This window comes from Corvus cornix, chromosome 3 (genome assembly GCF_000738735.6).
Source record: "Corvus cornix cornix isolate S_Up_H32 chromosome 3, ASM73873v5, whole genome shotgun sequence".
NCBI classification, from domain to species: Eukaryota; Metazoa; Chordata; class Aves; order Passeriformes; family Corvidae; genus Corvus; species Corvus cornix.
The window spans coordinates 1292370-1308912 of record NC_047056.1 but is presented as its reverse complement, the minus strand read 5'-3'; the positions used below and the strand labels follow the sequence as shown (position 1 = coordinate 1308912).

Genomic DNA, 16543 nt, shown 5'->3' with positions numbered 1-16543 from the left:
CGGCTTTTCCTTCGTTGGCCTTGCTAAGGCCTTGGAAAATATTCCCGGAATTAAGCAGCCCCGTGAAATGTGGAATCCAGTTAGGAGGGACTTGGTCGGAGAGTTCCTCAAATGGTTGGGTCAATATTGGCTGGTGGAATTGTGGGAATTCCCGGTGGAATTCCGGCACCTGTTCCAGCGCTAGAGGTTCCGTGGGTGGGGGAAAAGAGGGAATTTCGGTGGTCCCCATCCAGATCCATCAAGTAGCTTTTCCCAAGGTGTGGAATTTGTGGGAAGTCAGGAGCGGGATCCTGGTGTGTGTTCCCAAGTTGGTGACCTGGATGTGGCCTTGGGATGTGCTCTTCCTGGAGAGCTTTGGTGGGAATGCTCAGCTTAATTCCCAGCTTCAGGAATGTGAATCATCCTCATCCTCATCCTCATCCTCATCTTCCAGCGGTTTGTTCAGCTGGTTGGAAGTTCCTGGTAATGCTCCCCGCTCAGCAGAGCTCTTGACCTTACGAAGATGGATCCTACAGGAAAAACTGGGAATGAACCCAGTGAGAGGCAGCACAGGAGCAATGGGAGATTCCCTGACCAGCTCCACCCTCACCCTTCCCTCTTCCCGCCTCAATCCCATCTCCCACCTCTTCCTGAAGTGCTTCCAGGCACTGATTCATCCATAATTTCCATGTCTTATCAGGGAAAGGCCTCAATAAATCCCGCAAGTCGCCTTTTGTCTCCGACAATCCTTCTGAAGGGCGGCTCTTCAGGAGCCGCCGTCTCCCAATTTCCTGAATTCGAGGGAAAAACCCAATCCCGCCTTCCTTTCGGAGGAGCAGCACAATTGGGAGAGTTCATTATCCTCTATTAATGATGATAATTATCAGGAGAAGGGGGATAATTATCCGGCTTGGAGGGAAGGCTCTGGCGTTGCCGCGAGGGACGGAGGCGGGAAAAGCCCATCCCGACTCCGGCCACCCCTCGGGAAGCGGGAGCCGCCTCCCCAGCCATGGCTCCCAATGCAAATAAGAGCCGCCATTTCTAAATTAAATTTAAAATAAATATTAGTAAAATATCAAAGAGAAGAAATCAGGTGGAGATGGCCGGGAACTCGCTCATTCCAACCAGGAACGTTTAAGTAAGACGCTGTGGAAAATTTTTCACATTTGGCAGTCCCGGTGTTCCTGAAAATGTTCTTTTGATGGGAAAGATGTCAGTTTTCCTGCTTCTTTTCCTCGGGAGAGGTTAATTTGATCCGTGTGGAAGGAGAGAAGGGAGCGGGAGGTGGCTGGATACGAGAGTGGAGCCTCCGGAGTCGATCCCACATCCAGCCGCTTTTCCAGGCCTGCGTTGCTGAATACAAATGTTGGAATTGCTCCGTGTCCTCGTGTTCCCGAGACAAAGGCTTTGTCTGGGAGCAGGAGCGGGATGTGGTGGCTGCGGTTGTCCCCGTGGGCACACAGGATGGGATGGGCATCGCCATTCCCAGCGGGATGTGCTCCCTTGGACGGAGCGGGGTGGGGGAATCGTGGGACAGACAAAGGGACAACGGGATTTAAGTGTCGGGGACGGTAGGAATGTCCTCAAGGATCAAAAATCCGAGGAAATTGGGGCAGCCCCCAGTCCGCACCCTGATGGAAATCCTCACCTTCGGTGGGGACAAAATTCCATGTCCTGTGGAGCCAAAGCAGGGAAGCGGCACCTGGCAAAGAGGGAAAAGCAGGAAATTGGGACAGGCGGGAGCTGCCGAGCTCGGGATGGTGTCACCTCACGCGGAGGTGCCAGACGCGCTCACGTCTCTCCCAACATCTGCCCCAACATCTGCGGGGCCCGGGCCGGAGGGTGGGAATCGCCCAGAGAAAGGCTCATCCCGGCCTCTCCGGAATCCATCGGGACAAAGCTCGTGTGCCGAGGGAAAAGGGGACGGAAAGCCGGCGGGATCTCACCCGAAACACATCTGCATCCAGCCGGGAGCAGAGGGAAGGATCCCTGAGCTGATCATCCACACCGTGCCCAGCAGCCACATCCCAAATTTTGCGGAATTCTCCCAGAATTCCCCCTCTCCCTGAGCCTTCGGATGAGCAGAGAAGCTCCTTGGAAACGCAGGAAGCGGGAACCCAGGGTTTGGGGGGCACCAGCAGCACCTCCTCCCAGCGCGGCCACGGGCGGTGCGGGGCTGCAGGCAGGGGGGGCGGGGGGACACCCCCGGAGCGACCCGGCCGGGGGTCCCTGGGTGTCCCCCCCACCCGGGGTGTCGCTCCCTGTCCCCCACCCACAGCAGGCGACAGAGGGCGCCCCGCACCCGCGCTGGGGGCGGCCCGGGGCGGCCCCTCCCTCTTTTTGGGGTGTCCCCCCCCGCCTCTTGGGGAGGGGGCATCTCCCCTCGGGGCGCCCCCCAAATCCCCCGAATGCCGGCGGAAAAAGCCTGGAAGGGAGGCGGGCTGCGGCTATCGCCGCGGGCTATCGCGATAGGAGGAGGCGAACGGGGCTGTTTTCCTTCGGCCACGGATCCTGAGGGATTCGGGAGCCCAGGGGAAGGATCCTGAGGGGGTTTTGGGGTTAAGAACTCTCGGCGATGTGGGGCCGGGGGAGCCCCTGCGGGGAGCGCCAGCTCAATCAATAAATAAGTAATTAAATAAATAGATTAATAAATAAACAATCAAGCAAACAAATCGGGTTTGCGGTCGGGTTGGTGGTTTGTTTTTTTTTCATGACGGCAGCCAGTCCAAGGTGGGAATTCATGGAATACTTCTCGGGAGCGCCGGGGATGCTCCCGGCGGACTGGGAAGGGGCGGTGGGAACGAAGGGAAGCCCCCCGGTCCCTCCCTGTCGCCCTCGGTCCCCCCCCGCCGGCAGCACCGCGATGGCGGGGGGGCTTTAGACTCGCGGGGGGGTGATTTTGGCCACCCGTCTGTCCTTCCTTCCTTCTTTCCTTCCTTCCTCTTTCCCTCTTTTTCCTCCTTCCCTGCTTTCCCCCGCTCCCAGGCGCTTTGGCAGCGGCAACGGCGCTGCCCCGACGGAGCGCACCGGGACCCGCACCGGGACCCCGCACCGGGACCGGCACCGGGATCTTCACCGGGATCCGTACGGGCATCCGTACCGGGACCGGCACCGGGACTCGCACCGGGATCCTCACCGGGATCCGTACCGGGACCGGCACCGGCACCGGCGCCGGGACTCGCCCCGGGATCCGCACCGGGATCCATACCGGGACCCCGCACCGGGCCGGCCCCCGCGGCCCCGCCGGCGCTGCCCGCCCCTTTCCTTGCTCTCCCCGCTCCGCTTAGTCCCGGTTTTCCTGCCGGGAAGAGCCGGGTCCCGGGCTGCCGGGGAGGCAGAGCCCCGGGAGCAAAGGTGCGTGGGGAGGGGGACCGGGGACTTCGGGGGGACCCTCAGCCGCTCCAGAGGGGCTGCTCCCGGCGGGAATGCTGCGGGAGAGCCGCTGCCGTGGGCTGCCCGGGGAGCGGGCTGGGAATGGTGTCCCCGGGGAGCGGGATGGGGTGGGAATGGTGTCCCGGGGAGCGGGATGGTGGCAGCGGTGTCCCCGGGATCGGGATGGGATGGGAATGGTGTCCCCGGGATCGGGATGGGGTGGGAAAGGTGTCCCCGGGAGCGGGATGGGGTGGGAATGGTGTCCCCCCGGGATCGGGATGGGGTGGCAGCGGTGTCCCCCGGGATCGGGATGGGGTGGGAATGGTGTCCCCCGGGATCGGGATGGGGTGGCAGCGGTGTCCCCGGGATCGGGATGGGGTGGGAATGGTGTCCCCCCGGGATCGGGATGGGGTGGGAATGGTGTCCCCCGGGATCGGGATGGGGTGGCAGCGGTGTCCCCCCGGGATCGGGATGGGGGTGGCAGCGGTGTCCCCCGCGCGGGGCGGGGGGCGCGCGGAGGTGCGCGGGCCCCGGAGGAGCCGCTCCCGCCTAGGTGTGAGCTGATTATTCAAATGGGCAGCCGAGGACCTGGGGATTGGAGGCTCGCCCGGCCGCTCCGTGCTATATCACTGGGGCACCCACGTCACTGCAGCACTTGTCCTCCTCTTCCTCCTCCTCCTCTTCTTCCTCCCTCCTCCCTCCTCCTCCTCCTCCTCCGGCTCCTCCATCGCCTCCGGGCGCCTCTCCGCCGCGGAGCGCTGCGAGAACCCACCCAAGGAGCGGCGGCGGAACAAAACCCACCCAGCCCCAGCGCCGCTCCATCCCCCCCTTCCTCCCTCCCTCCTCTCCTCCTCCTCCAGAGGCTCCGGCGGAGGGAGGGAGGGTTGGGGACTTTTTTTTTTTTTTTCTCCTTTTTTTTTCTCCTTTCCTTTTTTTTTTTTTTTTGGGTCGCTCTCCGCCGCCGTTTGTTGTGGCTGTTAAATTTTAAACTGCCATGCACTCCACTTCCAGTATGCTGGGAGCCGTGAAAATGGAAGGCCATGAGCACACGGACTGGAGCAACTACTACGGGGAGCCCGAGGTAAGCACGGAGCCGGGGCCCCCCAAAACCCCCCGGTGACCGGGACGGGATTAACTTTGGCACCGGCTCAGGGCTGCGGGCGGGGGTCCCGGGCTGCGGGTGGCGGTGCGGGCGGCTCTTCCCTGTTTTTCCCTCCACCCCTCCAGGTATTTTTCTCTCTCCGGGCAGGGATGTCCCTCTCTCGCTCCCTCTCCCTTTCCCTTTCCCTTTCCCTTCCTGCAACTCCGCTTCCCGGACGGCTCCGCCGCTCCCTCTGCCACCGCGTCTTTTTTAACACAGATCCCAAAATATATTTGGGTTTCATTAAGAAGAAAACAACCCCCCCCGCCCCAACCCCCCCCCCCCCCACCGCCCCGCGCCGGGATTTAACCCTTTCCTGCCGTGCCCTCCGCGGAGCCCCGCGGCTGCGGCGCCTCCGGGCTGGGCTGGGCTGGGCTGGCGCCATCCCCGTGCCCTGTGTCGCTTGTCCCCGCAGGGCTACTCCTCGGTGAGCAACATGAACGCGGGGCTGGGCATGAACAGCATGAACACCTACATGACCATGTCGGCCATGAGCAGCACGGCCAACATGACGGCGGCGGCCACCTCCATGAACATGTCCTACGCCAACACGGGCATGAGCCCCTCGCTGACGGGCATGTCCCCGGGCGCGGGGGCCATGCCGGCCATGGGCTCGGCCGGCGTGCCGGCCATGGGCGCCCACCTGAGCCCCAGCATGAGCCCCATGGGCGGCCAGGCGGGCTCCATGAACGCCCTGGCGCCCTACTCCAACATGAAACTCCATGAGCCCCATCTACGGCCAGTCCAACCTGAACCGCTCGCGCGACCCCAAGACCTACCGGCGCAGCTACACGCACGCCAAGCCGCCCTACTCCTACATCTCGCTCATCACCATGGCCATCCAGCAGTCCCCCAACAAGATGCTGACCCTCAGCGAGATCTACCAGTGGATCATGGACCTGTTCCCCTTCTACCGCCAGAACCAGCAGCGCTGGCAGAACAGCATCCGCCACTCGCTGTCCTTCAACGACTGCTTCCTCAAGGTGCCGCGCTCGCCGGACAAGCCGGGCAAGGGCTCCTTCTGGACGCTGCACCCGGACTCGGGGAACATGTTCGAGAACGGCTGCTACCTGCGCCGCCAGAAGCGCTTCAAGTGCGAGAAGCAGCTGGCGGCCAAGGACGGCGGCGGCGCTGGCGCTGGCGGCGGCGGCAGCAAGAAAGGCCCGGGCCAAGCCCCCAACCAAGCCCTGGGCGAGGGCAGCTCCTCGGGGGGCTCCGACGGCTCCGCGGGCCGCCGAGTCCCCGGCCAGCTCCTCGCCGTGCCAGGACCACAAGCGCGCCCTGGCCGACCTGAAAGGGCTGAGCCCCGGAGAGCCTTCGGCCTCGCCGGCCCAGCACCTGCTGGCCCCGCCGCACGCCGGGCTGGCCCACGAGGGCCACCTCAAGCCCGAGCACCACTACGCCTTCAACCACCCGTTCTCCATCAACAACCTGATGTCCTCCTCGGAGCAGCAGCACCACCACCCGCACCACCAGCACCACCACCCGCACAAAATGGACCTGAAGGCCTACGAGCAGGTGATGCACTACTCGGGCTACGCCTCGCCCGTGCCCGCGGGCCTGGCCATGGCGCCCGTCACGAACAAAAGCGCCCTGGAGGCCTCGCCTTTGGCCGGAGAGACTTCCTACTACCAAGGCGTGTATTCCCGGCCCATCATGAACTCCTCCTAAGCGGGAAAGCGCTCCTGGAAAAAGGGGGAAGCCCTTCCCCCCCCCCCCCCGCCCCCGGCCCCATGCCCCTCGCAGTGGACTCTGAGCACGGTACATATCCATATATATATATATATCTATTTTTTTTTTTTTCTGTTGGCTCCAGATGTTTGCATCCATTCGGGAATCTGCAGCCCTTCCCAAATCCACCCGGGGGTGGGGGGCTCCGCGTGGGGTGGTTTGGTTCGGCGGGGTGGGCGCGGGGGGGTTCTCCGGGGCTTGTTTGGATTTTTTTCGTTGTCGTCGTCGCCACGAGGTCTAAATATATCTATTTTTTTGTGTGCGAGCGAGGGGGGATGGGGGCAAAAAATAAACCCCCCGCGGGGCAAAAGCAACCCCTCCTTCCTTGTGAATATTCCTAGTTCGGAAACCGAGGACCAAAAGTCTCGTAACGTTGTAAAAAATGAAAAAAAAAAAAAAAAGAAAGAATAGGCAGGGGGAAAAAAAAAAAACCCAACAACGGGGGGGAAAGAAGAAAAAAAGAGAAAAAAATTACGAAAAAATAAATAATAATAATAATAATTAAAACAAACAAAAAAAAAAAGAGGCAGGATAGATCGTTGTAATTGAAGCAAACGCTTGATGTTCCCGGGAGAGTAAACGACTTGGATGGGATGAATTTCTCGTTTCTGTACGCTTTATTTATGGCTTCGCGCTGTGTATTCCGGTAGCGGGCGGCCGCGGCTGCCGCAGAACTCCATTAAAGTCGTGTTGGCGGTGCTTTTCCCCCGCATCTCTGTTCCGCCGCCGCCGCCGCCCGACGGGACCCCCGCCGCTCCCGGCTGCCATCGCCGCCGGCCCTGCCGGCGTTCCCGGGATCTCCGCGAGCCGGCCGGCCCCGGCTGCGTCCTCTCCAAACCCGGCTGGGATCGCTCCGTCCTTGCCAGGATGCCTCCACCCCCGCCGCCGGGATCCCTCCAACCCCGGCTGGAATCTCCGGTGTCTCTGCCGCGATCGCCCCTTGCAGGACCCCCTCCGTCCCCGCAGGATCCCGCTATTCCCAGCAGAATCCTGCAGTCCCTTCCAGGATTCCTTCATCCCCGCGGGATCCCGCTGCCCCCGCCAGGACCCCTCCATCCATTCCAGGACCCCTCCATCCCCGCGGGATCCCACTGTCCCTTCCAGGATCCCGCTATCCCCGCCGGTACCCCTGAATCCCGGCAGGATCCCGGCTGGGATCCCACAGTTCCCACCCATCCCTCTCCGACACCCCGGCCAGGGAAAACCCGCATCGCCCCGCAAGGTGGGAAGCAGGGACCCCTTTCCCAAAGCCCCGCGATCCTGGAAAAACCCTCCCAGCCGCGTTAAGCGGCAGGGATTTCGGACTGGCGGCAGCAGCGCATCCCTGCCTTTCCCGGGACGGCATCCCGGCTTTCCCGCGGGAGGTGGAAAACGCGCAGAGCTTTTTATTTTCAACGCCTCCCGGGCTCCGCGGTGCCCGGCTCCTCTCCTTCCATTCCCTTTCCCCCCTCTTTCCCAACCACTTGTTGTTTTTCCCACGCGGCGCCGGCCACGCCGCGATGTTGCTTTCCCAACTGAACACCCAAATCCTTCTTAAAAATCCGCATTGTCCGCGGCGAGAGAAAAGGGGAGAAAGGAAACGAGAGGGGAGCGGGGAGAGGGGGGTGGAGAGGAGAAGGGGGGAAAAAAAAAAAAAAAAAAAAAAGAAAGAAACTTCCCCAAAAACAAAACGGGGCTGAAACGTGTCGGGATCTCTCCAAGGACACACACGACGGCGAGCGGGGCGTGCAAGGGCTGCCATTAGCACATAAAAGGCTCCCGCGGCCAGCGGGCACGGGCGCGGGGGTGTCGCCGCTCCGGGGACAAGGACACCCCCCCGCCCCCGCCGCCGGCCGCGGGCCCGGCCCCGCTCGGTCCCGCTCGCATCGCGCTCCCTCCGCCGAGCATTCGCCTCTTTTCCCTTCCTTTCCCCCCCTTTTTTCTTCCTTTCCCCCCTTTTCTCTTCTTTTTCCCTCTTTTATTTTTTTTTCTCTTCCCGGCCCTTTTTTCTTCCTTCCCCTCCTTTATTTCTTCTCCCCCTTTTCGTTTTTTCCCCCTTTTATTTTTCTCTCCCCCTTTTATTTTTCTCTCCCTTCTTTTTTCCCCTCGTCCCCTTCATTTCTCTCCAGCTTTACTTTCCCGGTTTTCCTCGCCCCTCTCATTTTTCCTCCCCTCCTTTTCATTCTCTCCCCTTTCCTCCTGTATTTTTTCCTCCTCCTTTTACTTTCCCGTCTCCTTTTTATTTCCCTCCTTTCTTTTATTTCCCTCCGCCTTTTAGCCCCCTGTCATGTTCTCCTTTTATTTTTCTCCCCTTTTTATTCCCCCCCTTCACCTTTTCTCCCTCCTTTCTCCCCTCCTTTTCTTTCCTCTCCCTCTTCCCTCCCCACTTTTATTTCTTCTCGCTCCTTTTTTCTCCCTCTTCTTCTCCCCGCTTCCATTTCTCCTCCCTCCTTTCTTCTCCCTCCTTTCTTCCCCTCATTTTCTTTCTTCTCCTCCTTTTTTCCTCCCGCTTTTCTCCCTCCTCTCATTTCTTTTCCCTCTCTTCCTCCCCACTCCCATTTTTCTCCCTCCTTTCATTTCTTCTCCTCCTTTCTCTTTCTTCTCCCCGTTTTCCCTCCCTCTTTTCCTCCCCTCCTCTTTCATTTCTTCTCCCTCATTTTTTCCCTCCCTCTTTCCTCCCCGCTTCCATCTCTTCTCCCCGTTCCCCCTCCCTCTTTCCTCCCCACTTTTTCCCCCTTTCCCCCCTTCATTTCCCGTTCCCCTTCACCAGAAACGACCCCGAAAAAAAAGGCAAACAACCCCAAAACGCTCCGGCTGGGCGTTATTCCTTCCCTTTCCCTCCTCCCTTTGGCATTTTCCCCTCTCTCCACGCCGCCCCAACCTCGCAGCGAGCGCATTCTGCTCCTGCCTGCTTAAGCAACCGTGAGCTGTGAATAAACAAAGTCAGTAAACAACAAAAAAAAAAAAAAAAAAGGAAAAAAAAAGAAAAAAGCTAAAAAAAAAAAAAAAAGGGAGCAGGAGCGGCGAGCGCCGAGTGGGGGGGCGGGAGGGGGTGTGGGGTGTGGGGATGGAGCTCCAAATTCCAGGAGGATAAACTTTCCCCACCACGTCAGAGTTCAGCAAATTTACACAGATCTTACATGGCGGCCCCTTTCCTGCCGCCCCCCCCGCGCCGCTGGAAGTGAATTTTCTGGAGCTGATCGATATCGCGGTAAAATATTCATTTTTAACCGCGCGCCCGGCGAAATCTTTGCTTTGTGCTAAAGTCAACACTGGCACAGTTGGAGCTCCAATAAATTCCGGGATGCTCCCGGCTCCCGCACAGCCGGGCCGGCGGCCGGGGCGCAGGTAGGGGACACCCGCCGCTCCTTCTCCTGCTTCTCCTGCCCTTCCCGCTTCATTCCCAGCTTTTCTTCCTCAGCCTTCTCCTCCTCGGCTCGCCCCGGAGCCGCCGGGGCCGAGGGGAGCGGCGCGGAGGCCGCGGGGGGGATGGATTCGGGATGGGTTCAGGGATGGGTTCAGGGATGAGTTCAGGGCTGGATTCAGGAATGGGTTCAGGGATGGATTCGGGGGTGGATTCAGGGATGGATTCAGCCTGAATTGGGGGATCCGCCGAGGCCCCGCGTTTTTTGGGATCCCGTCTCCCAGTCCTGGAGCACAGGAGGAGTTTTGGGGCGTGCGAGCCGCCTCGAGGCCCCGATTCTGCCCAGTTCAGCCCCAAAAACCGTGGGACACGCGCGGGACGTGCGGGCCCGGCTCCCTCCCTCTTCCCGCTGCTTCCCTGAAATTGGGGAGCTCCATTTTAATTTTAGCGGATTTCCCCCTTCCCGCCCTGTTTTTCCTCCCAGCCCTTTGTCCCGGGAGGGGTTTTTTCCCGGGAAGCGCCGCTCCCGGTGCCATTCCCGTGGCTCCCGCTTTCCTGCACCCTGAGTGGGCCAAAACAGACGGGATCCAAACATTCCCGAGGGAGTGTTTGCTGGGAAAACCGGGAATTTCAGCGTGTCCCTGTCCCCGGCCGTGTCCCCTCACCGGGACAGGTGACATCGCTAATGAGCTCCGGCTAATTAACGCTGCCAGCTTCAATTAGCGCTCCGTGCCCCCTGTCCCCCCCGCTCCTGCCCTGCCATTCCCGGCTGCTTTTCCCTCTTTCCCTCCCGGGCATTCCCAGCTCCCCGCAATGGCCGGGATCGCTGTGGCCCCGCTCCGTTTTCCCGTTCATTCCCGTCCAATCCCGGGATAGGGTGGTTTTTTTTTGGGGTGCGGTTTGGGAATACCGAGCGGGATCGGGCAGGGCCTGAGCTCCCAAACCGCCCCGCTCCGGCCGCATCCCGTCCCTCCGTTATCCACAGTTTTCTTTGATTTTTCCCCTGACTTCTCCCTCCAGGAAAAGCGACTTTTCCTTTTTTTTTTTTTTTTTTAAATTATCCCGGTCCTTCATGACATTCAGGGATAGCTTCAAGGACATCCAAGCACAAACAGGACGGGGAAGCCCCGGTGGGATCCCAAATTCCAACCCCCTCCAAGCCTTTCCCCCCGGGATAACGCTGGAAGAGCCGGCCCTGCCTTCCCTGCCCACAGCATCCAGCGCATTTCTGGATGATCCCAAGGAAAAAAAAAAACAAAACAGGACAGCTCGGGGCTGGGATGGGACTAATTATTAGTGGGGCTAAAAGGAGCTGGAACACCCAAGTAGGGCTTATCCCGTCTCCCGGGAAACTGATGGAGCCTCCTTTTCCAAGCTGCAATTCCGCTCAGGCTCAAGGCAGTTCCCACTATTTCTCCCAGAAATTGCCCTAATCCTGGATTTTTTTTTGGGGGGGTGTTAAAATCCGCTTCGGTTAATCCCAAAAACCCACAAAAACCAGGTAGGGAAGAGGCTGGAAAAAGGAAGGAGGGGATAAAAAAAAAAAGGGTTGGAAGTTTATTCCAGGGGAACAGGAGAGGAAACATTAAAGGGTGATGGGGAATCCGCCGGCTCCGGATTTCTGGGAATGTTAAGGCCGGGATTGCGGAGCCGCGGGAGGCGGGAAGAGCGAAAGGAACTGGCGGGATATTTTTTTTTCCTTTCTTTCTTTCTTCTTTTTTTGATGTTGTTTCCATATTGATCCCGCTGGAGCCGAGGAAAGGTGGGAAAGGTGGATTTGGGAGCCGTTGGGTTTCTTGGAATAAAAGCAAGTAAATTAAATAAAATAAATAGAAGGGCATAAAAATATAAGGGTATTAAAGGGAATCAAAGGGAATCAAAGGGAATTTAAAAAAATAAAATAAAATAAACCATACTACTACTAATACTAAAGAAATGGGAAAAAGAAAAAGAAGATAAAAAATAGAAGGGAAAGGAAAAGAAAAGGAAAGAAGAAAAAGGAAAAGAAAAATAGGGGAAAGGGAATAAGGAAAAGGAGAGGAAAATAAGGGGGGAAAGGCAAAAAACAAAAGAGAGGAAAGGAAAAGAAAAATTCGAAAATTCAAAAAAGAAAAATCAAAGGGAGCAAAAAACCAAACACGGGAAAAAATTGGGGGAAAGGGGGGGAAAAAGTGGAAAAAATACCCCCGCACTCAGGGTTCTTTTCCCCCCCAAATATTCTGGAAGGAGCACTCCCGTTCCGGGGTGTCCAGAGGCTGTGGAACACTGGGAAAATCCCAGGATCGGCTCCAGACGGCGGGGACAGGGGGATTGTGCCCCCGGCAGGGATGGATCCCAGCGGGAAGAGGGAATGGGAGAACGGGAAAAGCTGCCCCGAGCCCGGGACGGGGATTTTTTTGGGAAAAGATGGGTGGAGGGATGCAGGGATGCAGGGATGCAGGGATGGAGGCTCCCCCCGGGCTGCTCTGTTTGCAGGGACAGCTGGGAGTGGAATTCCAGGGAAAAGAAAGGAAAAAAATAGGGGGAAAAAAAAGGAAAAGAGAAAGGAAAAGTGTTTAAAACCCGGGAATGAGGCGGAGGCGGCTGAGGGGGCAGCGGGGCAGGGATGGCTCCAGCTGGATTTTCCCTTTTCCCTTTCCCCTTCCCCTCCCTTCTTTTCCCTTCCCTTTTTCCTTTCCCATTTCTTTCCCTTCCCTTTTTCCTTTCCCATTTCTTTCCCTTACTTTTCCCTTTCCCTCCCTTCCCCTCTTTTTTCCGTTCCCCTTTTCCCTTTCTTTTTTTCTTTCCCATTTCCCCCTTTCCCTCCTTTTCCCCCCTTTTCCCCTTTCATTCCTTCCCCCTTTCCCTCCTTTTCCCACCCCATTCCAGCAGCTCCCCCTCCTCACATACCGCCTCATTCCTGCTCCACCCTCTCCCCTTCCCCTGGACCACGGAGCCCCTTTTCCAAGGAAAATGTGGGAAAGGCAGGGATCATCTGGGACGAGGCTGTGCTTTGGGAATTCCCGACACTCCACTGATTCCTGCACCCGGATCCCGGGGAAGGCCGGACAAGGAGCTCTCCCTTGGCAAGGAGCCCTTTTCCACAGGGTTTTCCTCCCACCAGCATTACAAGGAATGCTCCTGATCCCTGTTGGAAAACAGCTGGAGTGGAAAGGTGGAGATCTGCTTCCCGCCGCGCTTCCCAAGGCAGTGCTACTGGGGGATTTGGGAGCCCTCGGAGTGCTCTGCTTATCCCTGCTCCCTGCTCCCGCTCTCCCTTCCCTCTCCTTTATTTATTCAGCTAATGGACACGGAGTCGGTGGCAGCAGGAGTTGGGATAAATCGGGATTCATCCATGTCCTCATCCCTATTAAAGGCCAAGATTCCCATCTCCGATTGCCTCTTTGTGTCTGTCCTCGGCAGCGATACCTGGGTCACGCTCCAGTAATTCCCGGCAGGAATGGGGACACGGCCTGGATATGGATCCCGGATGGGATATGGATCCTGCCGGCCTTCACAGAAGCAGCAGGAAAAATAACAGCACCTCGGGAATGCTGCGTTTCCCACAAATTTGGGGGATGCACTGAGGGGTTTCCCAAGGGTGAGCACAGGGAAGGCTTTGGAGAGGAGGAAAAATTCCGGCAGGAAAAATTCCACAAAATTGGCGTTGATCAAACCCTTCCAAAGCTTTCCTGAGTTGTCCCACCTTGGAGCTCCGGGATCCACGGTGGGAGGAAAACAGGGAAGGGATGGAAGTTTGGATGCACAAATCCATTTTGGAAGCACCCCTGGGAATGGGTGGGGGGGGATGGGGGTGCAAATCCAGCAGCCCTGGGCAGGAAAAAGGGACAGAAGGTGGGAATTGCTTCCAAAGGGGCTTTTCCAGGAGCTTCTGTCCCCCTGGCTCCGATCAGAACCATCATTCCCAAACCCATAAAACCCCGGCAGATGTCAAGGCAACGGCAGAGTCGTTTTTTGGGAGCATCCAGAGGAAATCTCTGGTTTGGGAAGTCACCAGCTCATCGCTGCTTTTCCCTTTGTTTCCTCTCCTTGCCCACCCTCCTCTCCCATAAATTCCCAGTGTGGACTTTTAGGGGCAGAAGGAAAAACACCGGGAAAGGCCTTTTCCATAGGGAAAGGCAAAAATCAGCTGCCTGACTGGGAGACATTCCCATGTGGAAAGATCCTCCAAGGAATAAATCCAGCGGGAAGCAGGTGCCGGAGCGGGGCTGCTTTTCCCGACACAGAGACGTGAGGGAAAGGAGGAGAAGGAGGAGGAGGAGAAGGAATTCATCACTTGGGATGACGGGTGCTGCCGAAACAGGATCGGGAATAAAAACCCCGGAATGGGGTGGATCTCCTGAAGTGCCTCTTAACCTTTTCCCTATCCTGCTCCTGACGGGAAAATAAATCCCACCAGTTCTCCTCACAAGGGGAAAAAAGAGAAAGGAGCGTTATCCAGCTCTCTGAGGTGTTGGGATTCATGGAAAAGGAGGAAAGGGTGGGAGAAGGGAGAACTGGGCAGGACAGGGAGCTCGCTCCAGGCTCCGGATTATCCCATGGATAGGGCAGGAATTTCAGCTGGTTTTAAGGCAGGAATATTCTTCATCCAGGTGAAATTGGGGAGGTTTGGAATCGGGGGAAGAGCCACCTGGGTGTGCAAGAGGATGATCCAATGGGATCCTCTCCATGTTTGCAGGAATGGGCGAGGGGGCTGCAACAAGGCAAGGTTTGGGAATCAGAAGGCTTTGGATACCACAGGGTTTGGGATGCGGCAGGGTTTGGAATGGGGCAGGGTTTGGAATGTATCATCAGGGTTTAGGGTGTGGCAGGGTTTGGGATGCAGCAGGTTTGGGAAGCGGCAGGACTGGGGATACAGTGAGGTTTGGGATACGGCAGGGATGGGCTTGTGGCAGGGTTTGGGATATTGTAGGTTTGGGATTCAGCAAGATTTGGGATGCAGGAGGGTTTGGGATTTGGATTTGGGACCCTGAGATTCCAAACACCCTGGAATTCAGGGTCTCCCTGTGGGATGCAGGCCCTGTCCCCCTTCTCCCTCTGCTCCACCCCGTCCCAGGCTCCGCTCCCAGACGCAGAGGGGCCCCGGAGCCGTATCCATGCTCCGGCCGGGAGCCCAGGCAGATCCGGCATATTTTTCCCGGTTACTCATTAACCGCCGTTCCTTTGACAGGATCAATATTCCAAGCAAACACTTGAGCGGCCCCACTCCGCTTCCCTCTCCTTCCCTCGGCAAAATGATTTATTCCCGAAAATGCAGCTGCCTGGAAAAGCGGCTCCGGGGAAAGGGGAGGGGGGTTCAGCGGTGGGATATGCAAAGCACATTTATTCCGGCTTTTATCTCTCCCATTCCATGTTGATCCCATCCATACAGATGGATTTGGGGCAGGTACATAATGAAAAGTCAAGTGGGAAATTTACACAAAGGCGCTCCCGGCTCCCGCTTTTCCAGCGGCGTCGGAATTGCTTTATTCCTTCATTCCTTAAAGCGGGATTGCCACGCTTTCAGAGGTTTTGTGTTGAACACAAATCTGTTTAGTTCCCCGCCTGGAATTTTTTTTTCCCAGCGTTAATTTCCTCGTTAATTGCCGAGGATGTTTGGGTCAAACGCCATCCCGCTCCTTCTCCCGCTGATCCTTCTCCGTCTCCTTGCCGGCATCCCTAAAGTCCTACCGCCAAAACCTCGGGAGCCGTTCCCTAATTCCCCCGTAAGCAGCTTTTCCTTGGACCAGGCGCTTAATGGAGGGCACGGGATGGGAGAGCACAGCTTGGAACAAAAAAAATTCCGGAAAAAACCGGGAGAACCGTTATTAATAAACATCTCCCGGCCATTTGGAGGCTGCTCCAGCTTAAAGCAATTAATTCAGGATCCGGACAGAAACTCTCCAGCTCTTTGACAGCTTGGAGCTGGAATAAAAATGCCAGTTCTCCAGGGAAAAGCTGGGATAGTTGGCTCTTTTCCGGACTGTTTGCTCACAGGCCCAGGGAGCAATCTTCCCGCGGAATGAAATGCAAGGACACAAACAACGTTCCGGGGAGAGAATGGGAGATGGGAATGAACAGTTTGGACTATTTGCTCAGCAGAAGGGCGGCCACAATGCCGGGCCCGTGGATTTTCCATGGATCACCCGGCTCCCCAATCCCTTTTGTTGCGGAGCCCCGGCCTCCGGCCAGATAAGGGCACAGCTGCAGCCCTTCCCTGATTCCCTGATTCCCTTATCCCACCGATCCAGGAAAAGCTGCCTCCGCTGGCATTCCCGAGCCAAGATCCGGGCTCCGGCCCACAGCTTTTCCACGGATCCTCAATCCCTTTTGTTGTGGAGCCCCATCCTCCAGCCAGGTAAGAGCACAGCCCTTCCCTGATTCCATGGATCCAGCAAAAGCTGCCTCCACTGGCATTCCCAAGCCAAGCTCCCGGCTCTGGGAAGAGGCTCCATGTGCCCCCGGATGGCTCATGCCACACCCCTCGGTTGGCATCTTTGGGAATGGCCAGGAAATCCTTTTGGGACAAGGAACAACTCTTGGATAAAGGGAAAAGAAACCTTCTTGGAGAAAGGGAAAACACTCTTGGGTAAGGGGAAGACACTCTTGGATAACAGAAAACCTCTTGGGGCAAGGAAGCCCTTTTGGGCCAGGAATCCTGTCCTCATTCCAAGCAAGCGGCAGGAATGCCACATTCCAAGGGAAATTTCCAGCTGCCCCAAAAATCCAAGGAATCATGGGATTTTTGTGATTTTTTTTTCTCACTTTTCCCACTTTTTCTTGCAGGGTGGTCAGACTGGAAGGCAGGAGGCTCCTGTTGTTCCTGTGCTGCCCAGAGCTCATCCCACATATCCCTGAAATCCCAGAGCACCTGGATATTCCCCACTCCAACACTGCATCCCCAGGATGGCCCATCCCAAAATCCCTCAGCAAGAGGGCTGGGCTCCTTGATTCTGTGAATTCCCACAGAATATCCCAAGTGGGAAGGGATGAACATC

The 16543-nt window shown here is 57.5% G+C and overlaps 1 protein-coding gene across 1 annotated transcript; it reads left to right on the top strand.

Moving 5' to 3' along the window:
- Positions 1-4345: 4345 nt before the first annotated feature.
- FOXA2 (forkhead box A2) lies at positions 4346-6163 on the top strand. The gene is given in 4 exon segments (XM_039569407.1): positions 4346-4432; positions 4908-5207; positions 5209-5703; positions 5705-6163. Coding segments are annotated over 4 exon segments (1341 nt in total).
- The last annotated feature ends 10380 nt before the right edge of the window (positions 6164-16543 follow it).